The following is a 15,812-nucleotide window of genomic DNA, read 5'->3' as shown; positions in this document are numbered from 1 at the left end:
GTAGAGGGGTTGGCATGGCAGGAGGGGGCTGTGAAGAGTCAATATGGGAGCAGAGAGTGTGGCTCTGTCCCTCTCAATGTGACATGCTGGGGTACTCACTTCCCACTTTCAGGGTGGTCTGGTATTTGAGGTGCCAGGCGGAGCCCTCGTAGCAGGAATACTGGCCGCTCTGCGACAGGTCAACGTTCTTCAGGATCAGGTAGGACCCGTTCAGGTGGGACTCGTCGATGTCGGTGCCATTTACTGTCCAGGTCACAGCGGCATCCCAGTCCATGGAGCCACACTTCATGGTCACGTCTGCACCTACTCGCTCGAATTGGGTGTGGCTGTCTGTGGGGAGAAAGAGGAGAAAAATGGGTGAGCTCAGAGCCTGTGGGCATAGCTGCCTTGGAAAGGGGATCTTACCAGCCCATCTGGGAAGTAAGACAAGGACTGGGGCATGGACTGACACTGTGTAGGTGGCCATGGAAGCCTGAGTTCTCCTCCTGGACCTAGTAATTATTTATTTTAACCTTAGACTAGATTGACAAATACCAGGGGATCAGTATCCATGGACCACCTCCACCTGCAGGATGGTGTCCTCTGACCTTTATCATGAAGGAGATACATTGGACCTGTATGGCTCCTCAGGTAAACATCCCACAGCACGGCCAGAGACACACACCAGCAAGACATTGCCATTCCTCTATGTACATCACTTGTTAGAGGACACAAACCAAATACATGTATTGGAACTCTCGGCAGAGAGATGACAGAGCCCCAGGACTTGTCACAAGCAAACTCCACATATTTCCTAGCAGAGATGGGAAGCAGGTTCCTCTCCTTGCAATTCCCTATCCAGGAAACCAGGAAGGAGGACTGCAACCTAACTGTGCCATGCTTCGGAAAGGGGCAGCTGCTTGGTGCATGCAGTGCTGTTTGTCTCCCTGTCTGGGTTTTCTACTCTCTCCACAATAACATGATGCCTTGCTGAGCTGTTTGATGTAGCATCTCACTAGTGGGGCATCACAGCTCATTGGGCACCAGCTGCCTAATTGAATTTTCTCAGGTTTCTGGACAGAAGCTGGAGCTGACATTCATTAATGATCCTTAGCAATTGAATATTTCCCATGTTGTTACACTTGGCTGTGCTGAGTCGCATGTGGCAAGGATAAAACCACGTGTGTGTGTGTGCATGACATGGGGTGAAGCAGGACAGGCAGATGAGTGGGAGATGAGGTTCCTTCAAGGTTTCATCAAGCCTTTGTGCAGAGACAAGGGTGGCTGAATTCTCAAAATACTCTCGGGCTTCAAAAACACATTTGACAAGGTGCCTTCCAAGGAAACTAAGCAGCCCTGACACATGGGAAAGTCCTTGCAGGGATTTATAGCAGCTAAAGGTCACGAGACCAAAGGTGAGAGCAGGCTGTCAAATATAGCAGTAGGAGACATCACCTGGTGAAGTTTGACAGAGATCAGAGCTGGATCAGATCTGCCCAACACCCTCATAACTCACAGGTAAAAGGGGGTCAAGGCAGTGAGAGAAGACAGTGTGCTGCTGAGGCTGTCAGGGCAGCCCAGTCACAGCTGGGTCCCAAAGTGCTGCAGAAAGACATCATGGTACAGACCCACCAGGCAGTTACCCTGTGTGGATACATGCACAGTGGGATCCACACCGAGAAAATGAAGCCTTGCTTCCCCTACACACTTACGGTTCTAAATGTGCCACAGCCTCCATGGAAACATACCTTGGAGTCATCACACTCACTTCCCTGAAAACGTCAGCTCACTGGTGACCAAGACTCCAAACCCAAAATGGAAAACACTGTAACCTAAAAGCCATGAACAAAACTGTCCCCATGCTGTTAGGAGTACAGCAACACTGAAAACAGAGCAGAAGAAGGAAACAGGAATAGCAAAGGCGGGAAACAGATCCTACATAAGGATGGTTTAGTAGACTCAAACCCTTTATCCATAAAAGGAGACAATCAGGCAGAGATGTGACAGACATCTTAGCAATGATGGGTGACACGAGAGGACAAATAGAGAAGGACTGATTGCTCTTTCTCCTAATAAAATAAGGGGCAGCAAAACAAGTAGAAGGAAGTGGGTATTTTTGCATGAAGTGTGATTAAATTACAGAAATCCATGTCCATCAGATGCTGTGGATGTCAGCATTTGGGAGGGGGAACACTAAGTAAATAAATTCATAGCAGAAGATACCACCCAGGGCACTAAAACACCAAGCTGCCCAGTGAGCCAGGGGCTGCTGCAGGCAGCTGATGGTGCAGCAGGATGGGAAAAGCAGCCCCCAGGCCTGTCCTGATCTTTTCTCCCTCTCCAGATATCAGCTCCTGGGTCCCCTTGATAGGTGGGACCACATGGGCATGATCCAGCCATTCCTTGTGTGAAAGCCCACAGCCTAAGCCCACCTGCAAAGGAGGGAGCCCCAGGGTAAAGCTGGGCCCTAGAGGAAAGCCTGGAAGATCTCAGCCCTCCTGCAGATGGTCTGTCAGGACACCTACTTCTGACAGGGATACAGCACCTTTGGAGATGTTATCCCTGCTGGGAAAGGGTGTGCTAGAAACATCCAGGGAAAAACTGGGTTGTAGTGAGTAAGATGCTGCTGGGATGCCTCAGGACCATTTCAGACACTAGCCAAGGAGGGGACCTTTGATAAACTGTGCTGATCAGAAAAGTTTATTTCAATGGTCTTAAAAAAGTTGAGAGCATATGCTGACAGGTGGAAAAGAGGGAAGAACACCTGAGATAACACATCTATGTGAGGAGGGATTCCTTTAGCTGGAACGAGACCAGATAAACAGACAGATAGGCAGAAGTGGATGAAGATGGATGAGTGAATGGATGAATGTGTGTGACAACAGACAGATGGAGAGCAGGCTGGATGGGCACAGATGGGACAGAGGGAAGGAGGGATGGAAGGACAATAAATGGCAGTAGTGTTGGGTGGATGGCTGGCTGTTCAAATGGCTGTGGCAGTGGACAGATGGATAGTTGGGTGAATCAATGGATGGATGGAAACACAACCAGGAGAAGTGTGGATGGACAGATACAGGTATCACAGTTTACTTAAGAGTTTCAGCATCTTACTCAAGTTTTCCTCTAATTTCTTCTATTGCATAAGGTAAAGAAATTTTTTCTTCCCTTTCCTGCTGGCTCACACACGGCCTTTGACTATCCTGTTCTTACACTTGGGATTCTGCTTGGCAGAAGCACTGGAGACAGTGCACCACCCACCAGCCTTGCATGGGGAAAGGCTCAATGCAGTGATGGATCCACAGACCTGCCTCCCTTGCCTTGCTCCTCCCTGCCTGGGGAAAGCTCTGGGATATCCAACTCTGCTTCTCATGACTGTGGCTGAGAGCTTGGCTATAGCTAGTGACTGAAGGACTAAGCTGGGAAGGAGCGAAAGGCACCTTGAATTATTTCTTATTTGTCCATAAATGCAGAGCAAATGCATCGGCATTCATCCAGAAGGGCTGAGGGAGCCATTCCTGGAAGACAGGTCTTTGAAAGCAATGCTCCTTTCCAAGGCAATGATTTAAGGTTTCTGATGAAGGAGAAACCCAAAGCACAGCTTCAGAGGAAGCATTTCTCCCAGCAGGGTTTGCTGAGGATCTTACTGGAGCAGAGACAGGTCCCTGTGTCCTTCCTCACCCTGTTCCAGGCATGGGAGTCCCACCCAACCACATTGCCATGCAAACATATGGTAGCTCCTTTGGGAATGGGCACCATGGGGGCAGCTCCCCCAGAATGCTGGAGCAGCCCTGTTTTACACTGCAGACAGTGTAAAGCTCTGCTTTAGGATGGGGATGGGTAGTAGTGTCCAGAATTTTTTTCTGGGAGTCTCCACTTCCTATAGGCTGGGAATGGGCAGGCTCCCCTCCCAGACCACCCAGAGCTTCACAGCTCCCTTGAGCAAGGAGAGAAGGGAGGTTTGTCCATGCTCCCGGTCATCATGTAACATACAGGATTAATGACCACAATGGTGCCTGTGCTGCAGTGCCATCCATGCTGGATGGACATCAAAGTGTGATATGGACAGAAACAGAGCCAACAGTTTGGATGGTTTGAACTAGATGCAGAGGAAAATTTATTCTCCAGAAGGGTGGTGCAGTGCTCAGACAGAAACCCCCAGAGAAATGAGATCTCCAGCCATGGAGGTTGTCACGGCTGTGTTGACAATGCCATAATTGATCAAGTCTTCTGCTGAGGACAGACCTCTTCCAAGTGGGACATTGGACTTGATACCTCCAAAGATCCCTTCCCACCAACACTGCTGTGATCACTGGTTACTTTGAGATGTTTGTGACCGTTGATACTTAGAGATGCCGTCCAGCCCCTGCACCACCCTGCTTCTCCAAAGTATGCCACTTATTGGGTCAGGTGACATCACAAGGCTGCGATGCCATCTTAGCAAGGCTGTGATGCTGCCACCCCAACCAGCAACATGCCTCTGAGCATCCAAGCCCACCAAGGGCCACATCTTCTGTCAGGGCACAGCGCACCAGACAGGCACAGCATGGCTTATAACATGAAGTCCCAGATCTGAAAAGGACCTATGGTGATGCATAATGGGGTCAGAAATTACATCTTTACCCACAGCCCCACAAAACTGCAGTGGAGGGAAGACGGGAGGCAGTTGTGGGACAAACACACACAGCTCCCAGCATTGGATCTGGGGCAGCTTGGGGAAATGAGCTCTGAGCTGTTTGCTGCCCTACTAGTGATGAAGAGTGACAGCTTGACGGGTCCTGCAGCTGTAGGGATCAACAGGACAGTGGTACAGCAGAGATGTGGAGGGAAGATGAAACAAAGTGGCTGAGATGCAGGGTCCATGGAAGCATATTTGATGCTTCCCAAACCCATCCATCTGGAAAACCAATAGGAAGATCATCCTCATTTTCCTCCCTAATGAATCTTGATCTATAGCAAGACTGAAAGGGCAACAACACAGGGAAGCCCTGCAAAAACCTGAGGACTGACCGTGCTGGGAAGGAGTGGAAATCCTCTTGGGACCTTCCAGCCCCACTGGTTGCTCTCCCTCTGCTCCAGCTGAGACTCCCACCCTGTCAGCATGGGCAGCTGCCAGCCACGGCAGGTGGGCTGCTGAGCACTGGCCTACCCAGCACGCATGGAGCCATGGACGAGGCACTGGGGGTCTGTGCCCAGATGCCTGAGGGATCAGTGGAACAGCCAGAAGAGGAAGTGGAGAAGATGGTTTGCATTCCTGGCACCAGCACTCACCACAGTCCTTCAATGGGGGTCTTTGAGCCAGGGCCTGTGGCAAGACAACATCCAGCAGGCACATGAGGCCAAAATTGTCCTTGCTGTCACAGCAATTTGCAGATAGACTGGAACAACTATTTCCTCTGGAGTACTCTGCCCAAATGCACCGTGGGGTTGTGGCTCATGCAGGCAGAGAGAGAGCAAAGGAAGGCACTGCAGCATTTCTGAGGAGAGGCACAAGCACTCTGCATGTGGCACAGCCTCAGGAAGCTGAAGCAGTGAGAAAGGTCATGTCTCTGCTTTTCCTGACAGGACATGGAGCATTTCTGCAGTAGGATAGAAAACTACACACATGTCTTTGGATAGAGGCATTCAAGTCACCCCACTAGCCTTCATAACTCCCTCTCACAGCTAAGAAACTAGCCCCAAATAATTATCTCAGTGGCTAATTAGCTGTCTGTGTACACAATAAATTATACGTTTAATATTTACATGGTGCCAGGACTATGCCAAGAGCTTTCCAAGCATATAAAGCAGAAAGGTCTTGCATTCTTCAGCTTCCCATGGTAATTGAGATGAATCAGCCCACAAGAGATCAGCTGGGAGCCCAAGAGGATGGAGAAGGCAAGGGGACAGAGAGGGGGCCAGGAGAGGTTGTTCTGGCCTTCACCAGCCATTAGACAGGGTAGTGGCACATCCTGTGGCCTCTCTCTTGCTCCAGGACCCATGTTCACTGGCTAGAGCAGCATCAACTGTGTCCAAAGGATGCCAGTGGCTCCCCTCCCATGTGCAGCCTCATAGCCCTGAAGTCTGCCCTTCTTGAGATGAAACAGCCTCTGGCTTTGGAGAGGGTTTCCCGACTCCTTGAAGCACACCCCGCCCTTGATCTCCTCACATCTATTCCCCCTGGTGCCACTTGGTCTTTGCACAGCTTTTGTTGCCAGCAGAAACCTTCCCTTCAAGGAGAAGAAATTTCATGCTTAAGGAGGCACTTCTTCCACAAGTGATTTAAAACTGGATACATCTTTGTAAGGAAACAGGCATAATTAAGTGTCATCGATGTAGCCAAAGATATGGACTGTTCCAAGTTAATTTTGTCCATTAATGAAGACTTGCAGAAAGCAGAGCCTGCATTTGTTTGCTCTACTTTGGTAAATCCCCGGAGTCAGCAGCTTTGCTCTTGACAAGAAAAAATAATTAGCAAGAAACTTTAATTAAGAGATAACAGATGGGTGCTAAAGGACTTGTACTCAATCATGCCACGATAGCCTGGAAGCAGACCTTGGTTTACTTCAGGGGTGTTGTGAAGGAGGCACTTTACCCCTCCTACATGCTTGGCTCAGGGCAAGATCCAGGGCAGGAAAGCCTCTTCTCTCAGCCTGGATGCGACCACAAAACATTCTCCTGTGAGTGTCGGCAAAGCCCTGCTCCCCCTGGAGAAGCTTTCCTCCCATTCTGCAGCAGCCTCACCTCCCATCACTGCCCTGCTGAGCGCACGTCCCTCTGCAGCTGCACCCCAAAGCCAGCCAGGGATGTCCATCATGAGGGGACAAGGGGCTTCATGGCCCTTCTAGCTGCTCAACTGCATAAGGCTGGTGCTTCTACCATCAACTTTGATGCAACATCTGCTGGGACTTTTTGAGGGTGAAGGGACACTTTTACCATCAAATGCTCCATTGTCACAAATGATAATTCAATCCATGGGCTCTCTTTTGGACATGATGGTCCAGCAGTGGGGAGGTGTGATGCCTGCTCTGCTGTGAGCTTGACGATGCCAACCCCCAGACTGAGCTCCAGGTGACACACTTGGGATGGCAGCACTGTCAGGATGGTGGCACTTACATCACTTGTGCACAGGGGCCAACAACGCTACGCAGTGGCAGGGCATCAGCACCCTCCTGGGAACAAAACACAGTGCTAAACCCAGTAGGAAACCACAGAACAGAGATCCACTGCTGGAAGCAGAAGCTGCACAGACTCACAGCAGAAGCAAGGGCCAAGTCCTTGCTGCAGCATTGGTTCAGCCTCATGGGAGGCAGCAGCTCCCTGTGCCTTTTGGGCTGTGATCCCACGGGGAGCCCTGGCTGGCAGACATGGTGGCAGGATGGGGAATGTTGCTTTAGCAGACAGGTAACTTTGTGTCATTTTTCTGCTTGTCCATATCACCAGACTGTCTGAATCAACAGCTTTGGCCTGGTCTGAGCGAGATCTCACCAGGGCACCCTGTAACTGGATAGGACTATTATGTCTGTGCCTTGTCCTGGTATTGCTGCATTTTCATCAGCCCTACATTGGGATAGAGCCTCTCTTTAGACCTGCCAAACCACATCATCCCAGAGCCTCATGCTGGGAGTGCTCCTGGTTGTAAGCCAGAAGGGCTCCGTGTCAGAGATAGCCTTGTTTTCCTTCATGCCATCACACCTAGCTCTTGATGGAAGTAGTAGGAACTGTACAGGGATGTGCTGCCCCAACAATAACAGGGGTCAAGCAAAACTGGAAACAGCAACCAAGTCCATCCTGACTCAGTAATAAGAGTCTCCTCAGCCATATATGGGTAGCAGACCCCAAAGAAGCTGCCCTTTCCCATGGCTTCAAGGTAGGAGTGAGCTCTGCCAGAGGGTGCTAATGCTGGTGTGCACCCATCTGTAATGGTCACATACCTCTATCACTGATCATGCTCAATTGACATAGCCAGGACCAGGAGAAGATGCACCTCTGCTGTTACTTCTGCTTTTCTGTCCCAGCTGCTCTGCAGCAGAGAGATCTGGATTCTGTTGGGCTGCAGAATCTGATCTTAGCTTTTTTTTTTACCCCCACAGGAGACTTTGCATCCCAGGAGGGAACCTGAGTTCATGTGTTTATCTGTTTTCCAGAAGATCTTGGTAAGACCATCACTTGGATGTCCTAACTCTTCTGGTCCAAGTGTTCTGGGACTCCAAGTGCTCTCGTTACTGCAACTGGTTGAGCTATGACACCGTTTTCATCCTAAGGCAAAGGGAAAGCTTGCCCACTTGGCTTCCTTGCAAAGTCAACTTGAGATGACTCGTCTTGAGGAAGAGCAGTTGCATGGCAAAGCAGCAACTCCTCCAATCCCTTGCAACTACATCATGACTGCCCCAGCATGTGGAGGGGTGTGATATGGGGGGGAAGGTGTTGGAAGACCAGGGGGACATGAATGGCTCTAATGGGAACCAGCATAGAGCAGAAAAATCCCACCAATATCCTTCAAGCCAGGCTCATTTGAGCCTTCAACCTCTGCTGCCAAGTGACTGGTGTTAGCACCACGGATGAACTAGAGACTTGCTTTCTGGTCCTGCTTTTTCATGCAGACAGGACAAATAACTCTAGGCCACAAAAGACTGCTTAGATCAGGCTTTTCAATGCCGTTTAAGGGGAAATCAATATGATTCGGAATTAGGTGCCCAAATCACAGCCATAAACACAAGAAAAGCTCATTGTGGTCCAGCAACAGCATGAAGACACCTGTATTTACTGAGCTTTGGGGAGGGGCCAGAGCCAGATAGAGACTTTGGGGCTCCTCGCACCCTGCTGATCTCAGCCTGCCTTTTCATCCCGGTGCACAGCGTACACTTCCTCACCACTGCCTGCCAATGCCCGCACGCCTTCCCCCAAATGACAGCCTTGCTCCACAGAAATACTCCGGGGGCGACTGCTATTTGTTCACACAACAGCCCGGCTCCCGCTTCACCCCACTCAGGGTTGCGGATTAGCATCAGGCATCGTGCAGTGTTTTTTTATTAGCACAGAATTATGGAAGTCAGAGGCGTAAAAGACCTGTTGGGTCCCACTCAGTCCATCCTCCTTCTGCCAAGACAGTATTGGTCCCTGCAGCATATTTACTATTTCTCCAGTCTAATTTTACATACTGTACAATCTGTGCTGTGCCAAGTTACGATCCCTGTGTGAGAAGCAGAGCTCTCAATTTCCAGGCTCTTGGGTGTGTAAAATCACAACCGCGATGTTAAATTAACTTTTTTTTCCCTTGCATTTAATCATTTAATAGCTCTAAAATTCAGCCCCTCAGGCTCTTTCTGTCTGTCTGTTGGCTTGGGTTTTGCCTGCTGTAGGCCAGTGGCTTGTCGCTTACACATGTAACACTCCCACCCCTGGGTGGATCAGCAGCAGCTGGGCTTGAAGCTGGGGCCACTACAACTTAACATATAAACTTCTGCAGCCTGAGGATGGAAAAACTCGTTGTTTTCTTAACCACAGGTACAGGAGGTTTATCCTTCTCCTTATAGCCCAGGCCTGCAAGGAGGAGGCAGCACAGAGTACGCTGCACACAGGGATGGCACACAAAAGCATTATCCAAGCTGGATTGAGAAATCAGAACAGGGGTGCAACCTTCAGTACCAAGAAAAGGGAGGATAGGGAAGCACTGAAATATTCCAACTGGTGCCTTGTGCCCAGGAACTCCCAAAAGAAACATCACTATTCCCTCCATCTCTACATCCACCAAAAATTACACTCCAGGACTCATTTCTTCCCAAGCAAGGGATTTCTTCCCCCTGCACCAACACCAAGAATTTTCTTTGCGTACATAGCTACAGGACAGCAGAGGAATTGAGCTGCTGCCAGAGCAGCATGAGGAAGAGAGGGGGAAGAAGAATAGATGCTGATAAAATGGGAAGCATTTTCCCAAGTTTGGGGGGGTGTGTTTGACTCAGTCACCATCACTCCTCCAAGTAACTCCTGAAGATCTGGAGCCCAGTGCTGATTTCAAAGCAATATTAAAAATACGGCACCCATCTACTCTGCCCTGTAGGGGCTCTACTAACCACTAAGACAAGGCACTGGGATTTGCATTGGTAATAACAAAATACTACATTTGCATTTCATGCCTTTCACTCTGAAGGATCCTTAAGCAACGCCAAGCCTGGAAAGGATCACTGGCACGTCCTGAGCTGTGTCACAGTCTACAGAGCTGCAGCCCACCCATCACACAGAGTATCTGCTGGGTGCAAGCACCTCTGTTGGGAAAGATGGGCACATATCAGATCCATAGCACACTGGAAAGAGAGGAGACACAGGACAAATACCTGAGTGTAGCTAATGGAGCACTCCAGGCCACATAACAGGACCCCAGGAGAGAGCTCCTGGATCTCAAGCTGAGCTTGGAAGCAGAATCCAGCCCGGGGCTGAATGAGGCTGGGACTCTGGTTAAGGGCTGGAAAGTGTATCTGAACAACGGATGACATGACTGCAAGACTGTGGTCCCCAAATGGTTTCTGAGCTCCTTGTGGGGCTCAACCATATTAGGAAGCCCCATAAATTCACAGGCTGCCTGGGTATTCACAACTTACTTGCAGTCAGAGAGCTATTGAGGGTGGCACAACCATTTGTAGTTGTCTCTGGGCAGGTAGGAGAGACGGGGACTTCCGTACACTACATGGATGATCCCTGCAGCGAAATGTACATCTATGAGAGAACAGGGGGCTGAAAATGCATGATGCTTTGGGGCACACAGAGAGAGGCTTTGCATGACTTCTTACGAAGATCACAGAATCCCAGAATGCTTTGGGTTGGAAGGGACCTTTGAAGACCATCAGTCCGACCTCCCTGCCATGAGCACGGACAGATGTGCACATACCACAGAATCACGGGATGGATACATCCTGTTCATATCCCCACAAAGCACAGTGCAGAAGCTCACAGGAGGTCACACCACCTCTGAAAAGAAAGCCTTAAGATGAGCGCAGTAAGCCAGGAGCTTTCAGCTGGGTAGGTCCCATTCCCAACAGCATCACAGAGTACTTTCAGAGGAGGGTGCATGCAACTCCTTGAAGGATTGTGAACTAAGCCAGTTCCTGCCTGGCCCTGCTCCCTTGTTGGTGCCCTAAGAACCAATGTCCAGCACTCTTTCCAAAACCTGTGAAGCAGCTCTTCATTCTCTTAATGAACAGAACCTGCTCTTCATTAAGCAGCTAAGCATTTCCCAAACAGCCCTCCCTGGCTGGCTGGTGGCAAAGGTCCTGGCTTCATCATGCAGAGCTTGAAAAAAACCCACCCTGTAATTTGATGTTGGTGGCCTCTCTGCTTCTAGAAACACCTCCTCCTCTTCCTCCTCCTCCTCCGAGCTTTTCCTGCTTGTCTACCAACTGCCATTCCCTCTCCATTCCACTTTTGTTGCCATCCCTCTGACTAAACTTTCAAAAGCAGAGAGCAGCGCAGCTTTTGGGAGCTTAGTCTGCCTTTCAGAGCATCTCCTAACCTCCAATTACTGATGCTGCTGTTTCAGAGAGCCCTCAATTTGGTGTGTGTTTTTTATTCCCTGTGTTGGGGATGATGAGCAAATGTTAGTTCAGGAGCAGACATTCATTCAGTATAACTTGAACCAATTGCCCATTATTTCCTAAATTTCAGCATGTAAAAGCTCTGAGCGTCTTACTGCAAAACAACAGGTAAAAGGCCAGTTATGTTCATTGACTGAAATACAAATAAATGTGCCCTGCTCTCTGGAGAGCTCTTGGGTTTGAAGCAGAAGAAGATTTTAGGGAGGAACATTTTCTGAAAGTAGGACTATACAGAAGCTCACCATGTCCAGACCTCCAGTTATCTGAAGGCACTACTGAATTACAACTATTATTAGCACAAGAGACACTTGAATTCTGGAATTTCTGTAAAACGTTTCGAATTCAGGTTCTGAAGCATTTAAAGGACTTGAGAAAATATCTTTGGCTCCAAGTCAGCAAAGCACTTAGGCAAGGCCTTAACTTTGAGCATGTGTTTAAGTACCTTGCTGACCTGGGGCTTTTAACCCCAGCAAAAAGAAAGCAGAGAAGAAATAAAAGCCAAATAAAAAAATTCTGGTGTACACTGAAATCTCCAGACAAGCAAAAATAATATAGGGATCTCTTCTGGAAAGTAAGAAAACAAAAATTAATAGTGACTGGCTTTAGAATTAAACACTAGAGGAAGCTTTCTGAAGGAGGGGGAGAAAGACTCCCAGAACAAATGGAGTATTTCAATGTAGCCTAACGCCAGCTTTACTCTCCTGCCTCTTCAGCATCCAGAAATTATTTATTGCTGAAAAAAAATCCCAAACCAAACTCAAAACCTGCTTCCCCCTCCCATTTCCAGACTAAGTGTGATGGGAGAGAGAAAAATCTTGGCTTCAGCAGTTAAAAAACATCTCTGAAATGAGTCGGCTGTGAGAGGCTGTCTCTATCAGGAGGGAGGAAGAGGATAAGGGATGAGGGAATAAAGGGTAGTAATGAGGAGGAGGAAATTGCCCAGAGGCAGGAGCCTGCAGACAACCTTAAGCACTGCCTTCCAGAGGGGAAATAGGAGAAAGTCCTTAAGGAGAGAAAAATCATTGCAAATCTATGCGCACACACACACAGAAAGCAGCTAAAGGCAGCAAGTGGCTCTTCCCCTACCTCCAGCTTGAGGCCATGAATAGAAAAACTGAAGCACAGCAATAAGAGGATCCTCCGCAGCCCACCCAGGGAGAGAGGCTGCCGGCCCATAGGAGATGGCAACGGGAGAGCAGCCACTGGTGCAGGGACGGGAGACAGGAGGTGCCCTGGCTGCTCCAGGCTTCGGTGCTTGCAGCCCTGCATGCCACAGCCAGCAAAGGCTCAAGGTGCCATGAAGTTGAAAATGCTGCTCTGGCCCCGTGAGGGCAAAAGTTCAAACTTCCAAAAATTCTTCATTAATGGGGAAAAAGAAAAAAAAAAAAAAAGAAGCGCGAAGTTCCTTCCTTTAGAAGGAAACCAAAGGTTTCCACGTCTTTTAGGGCTTTTTCTTCAAAACTTCTACATTGTGTTGTACAAAAGGCTTTGTAAAACTTTTTTTTTTTAGGGGGGAAAGGATGTTAATTAAAAGTGATGAACCTAACCATTTCTGAAAAATACCAAAAAATTCAAACTACAGCCTTTCTTTCCCTTAAACGTCTTTTCTTTTCTCCCCCCTCCCCCAACTCAACAGAGAAATACAACTTTGTAAAACACTGAGATGTTGATGGGACTTCATTTCCAACAGAAAATGACTCCCCTGAGAATTTTCCCAATCAACTTTGCTCAGCACAGATTGGCAAAAGCTCTTTGCTTCCCAACGGAGACGCCCCTCATGGGAAGCGCAGGATCCCAGCACAGAGCTCTTCCTCAGCACTGATGCTGCCACACTGCTTGCAGCTCGCCAGGGATGGCCACCCTGTCATCCACTGCTTCGTGCTGGCACCAAGATGCAGCTCTCGGAAAAAGGAGCTGACAACACAAATGAGTGAGACAAACGAGGAGAGCATCATCCTCTCTGTCTAACACAGGCAGAGCTGAAGTCCTCAAAGCAGATGAAATGACTGGCCGGGGGGAGTTGACTGCATCAGAGCCAGGCTCTGATTTTTCCCCTTACTCGGGATCCTGTGGCACCTGGTATACTGACACCAGGGTTTGGTTGGGCTCTCTTGACCCTGCTGTAATACAAAAACCCAAAGCACTGAATTAATTTGAGCTGATGCCTTTTTATCCACCTGGGACCTCCTGGGGATGCCAGCACTCAGACACTGGGGTTGCTTGCGGGACTACGAGACAGCTGCTGTAGTGCTCCCTCTGAAGCACCAAAACAAAAAGCCTTCCATGAATAAGGGTTACACTAAAAAACTCCTCAGAGCTAAGCAAGTTAAGAAAAACGGCGCAAACTCACTGGAGGAAGGAAAACACAATTAAATCACCTAACAGCCTGTATCCACTAATCCCTTGTGCTACCAGGCTTGACTTGAAAGTCTCTGCCTGCTGACACCCACTTCCCACCCCTCATCCAGCCCTGGCACTGCTTTCCCAGCACCCTGGAAAGGTGTCTCTGCAAACGCGTTATGGGGGGAAAAAAAATCCACTAGAGCCCAGGGCTCCCAGCATGCTGTCACAGCCCAAATGGGCAATGGGCTGTGCAGTGGCAACCTCAGGAGCTGTCCCATACCACAGCACAAACTAAAGACACTCAATGTTCAGCATTCCACAACATCAGGCAACAACACTAGAAAAAGCTGTGATGTGCTCGTGGTGGCTCCTGCTTTGAGGTTCTCCACTCTGGAGCTGTGATTTAGGGCAGGATGAAGAACGTAACGGGATTAATTCTGCCTACCTAAATCCTGAAATTTTCCTTCTGGGTTTATGTCCCAAAGTCCTACTCATAAATCAATAGAAGGATGTCCAGGGCCATCTCTCCTGTGCTGACAAGAATAAAATTGCAAAAATATGGAGAAAGAAATGCATTATCCATACAAAAGCCCATGGACTCAGACAGCTCAGTGGAACAGACTTGCCCAAATTCTGGAGTAAGATGGTTAACCAACACAGAGATAGGCTGTCCGTTGGGTTCCTTGCTCACATAGGGTAGACACCTCCATCCTAAACTGACTGATCCAACACCCCCCACCCCACAACCTCCTCCAAATTTCTTGGAAGACAAGGAACTTCCCACTTCTTAAAAGCACTTTTTGGTGGACCAGGGGTTAACCAACCCTGCTGCCATGCAGGAGTTGTGAGCAGCACATTTGTTAAGACTGAGTCAAGCTAAAACAATGTCAAGAACCAGAAAATAAATAAATAAATGAATGAATGAATGAATAAAAAGAAAAGGAAAAAAACCTAAACTCTGCATAGACATATAAACAGATGTTTCTTCTAAAATGACAGCTTCCAAAGTCCCATGTGGTTACTATTTCCCCCCCAGGGATTTTCCTTTCTGTCTCCTATGCTGCCAATGCAGCAGCTATGGAACTTTTGAAAAGCACTGATCAACAGCATATAAATAGCTGCAGTGATTATATTGCAACACTTCACTGCTTCCCTGAGCTGCAGCTCCCTCCTCCACTGTTGGAAATACAATCAATGCTAATTAATTAAGGGCCAGAGCCTGCCAACCATGGTCACACCAAGTTCAGTGTTGCTTCCTGAATATTCAGGGCTCACGCTCCATAAAAGCAAGGATCAGTCTCCAGCAATGTGTGTTGAAAACAACAGAAACTCTCTTTGCAAGCCAGAAGGGACAGACAGACGGACATGTCTGTCTCCGAGCTGAAAGGTAGAGGAATTACCTGTGTCAGGGCAGACCCAGTGCACTGCAGCTGTAAATCAGCAAAGGGCCACTGACACGATGGGAAGAGCAATGAGGCAGCCTGCAGGCAGTGCTAAAGGCTCTCTACCAACAGGAACCACGGAGCTGGCAGAGCTTTTACACCTGACCAAGGCTAAGAGGAGGATGCTTGCACGGGGCCAGGGAGAGAGCACGAGCATCCCCCAAGACCAAGAAGGAGCAATGCCCTTTCTCTTAGTGCCCTGTGACACTGGAAGAGGGGAAGGCAAGGGTGGGTGTTAATGGGTGAAGATGGAGAGGCCTCTTGAGGGTAAAGGAGACAAAGAATGTTCCAGTAGAGTGAACGGACTTCAGTGGAGCACCAGTGGGAACAGTACTGCAGCTCACTGGCAAGTGAGCCTGTGGCCATGGTTCCTACCCCTGCCAAAGGGCTTGTGTGATGCTCTAAGAGTGAGGAGGCACCAGTGGGGAATCCAAGCTCCTGAGCTGCCCCTTTCCTATGCCACACAGAGGGACCCTCACTCAAA

At 48.9% G+C, this 15,812-nt stretch overlaps 1 protein-coding gene across 4 annotated transcripts in view; it reads right to left on the bottom strand.

Annotated features, from left to right (window-relative positions):
• CNTFR (ciliary neurotrophic factor receptor) overlaps positions 1 to 15,812 on the bottom strand; it is a 203,705-nt gene that overhangs the window by 57,916 nt on the left and 129,977 nt on the right. For all 4 annotated transcript variants that reach the window (XM_032676306.1, XM_032676308.1, XM_032676309.1 and 1 more), the window contains one exon: positions 100 to 330. In XM_032676306.1, coding sequence (XP_032532197.1) covers positions 100 to 330 — 231 coding nt within the window. The remainder of the gene's footprint in view (positions 1 to 99; positions 331 to 15,812) is intronic.

This window comes from Chiroxiphia lanceolata, chromosome Z, assembly GCF_009829145.1.
Source record: "Chiroxiphia lanceolata isolate bChiLan1 chromosome Z, bChiLan1.pri, whole genome shotgun sequence".
Lineage (NCBI taxonomy): Eukaryota > Metazoa > Chordata > Aves > Passeriformes > Pipridae > Chiroxiphia > Chiroxiphia lanceolata.
Note: the sequence above shows the minus strand (reverse complement) of the source record. Positions and strands in the feature narration are given on the sequence as shown.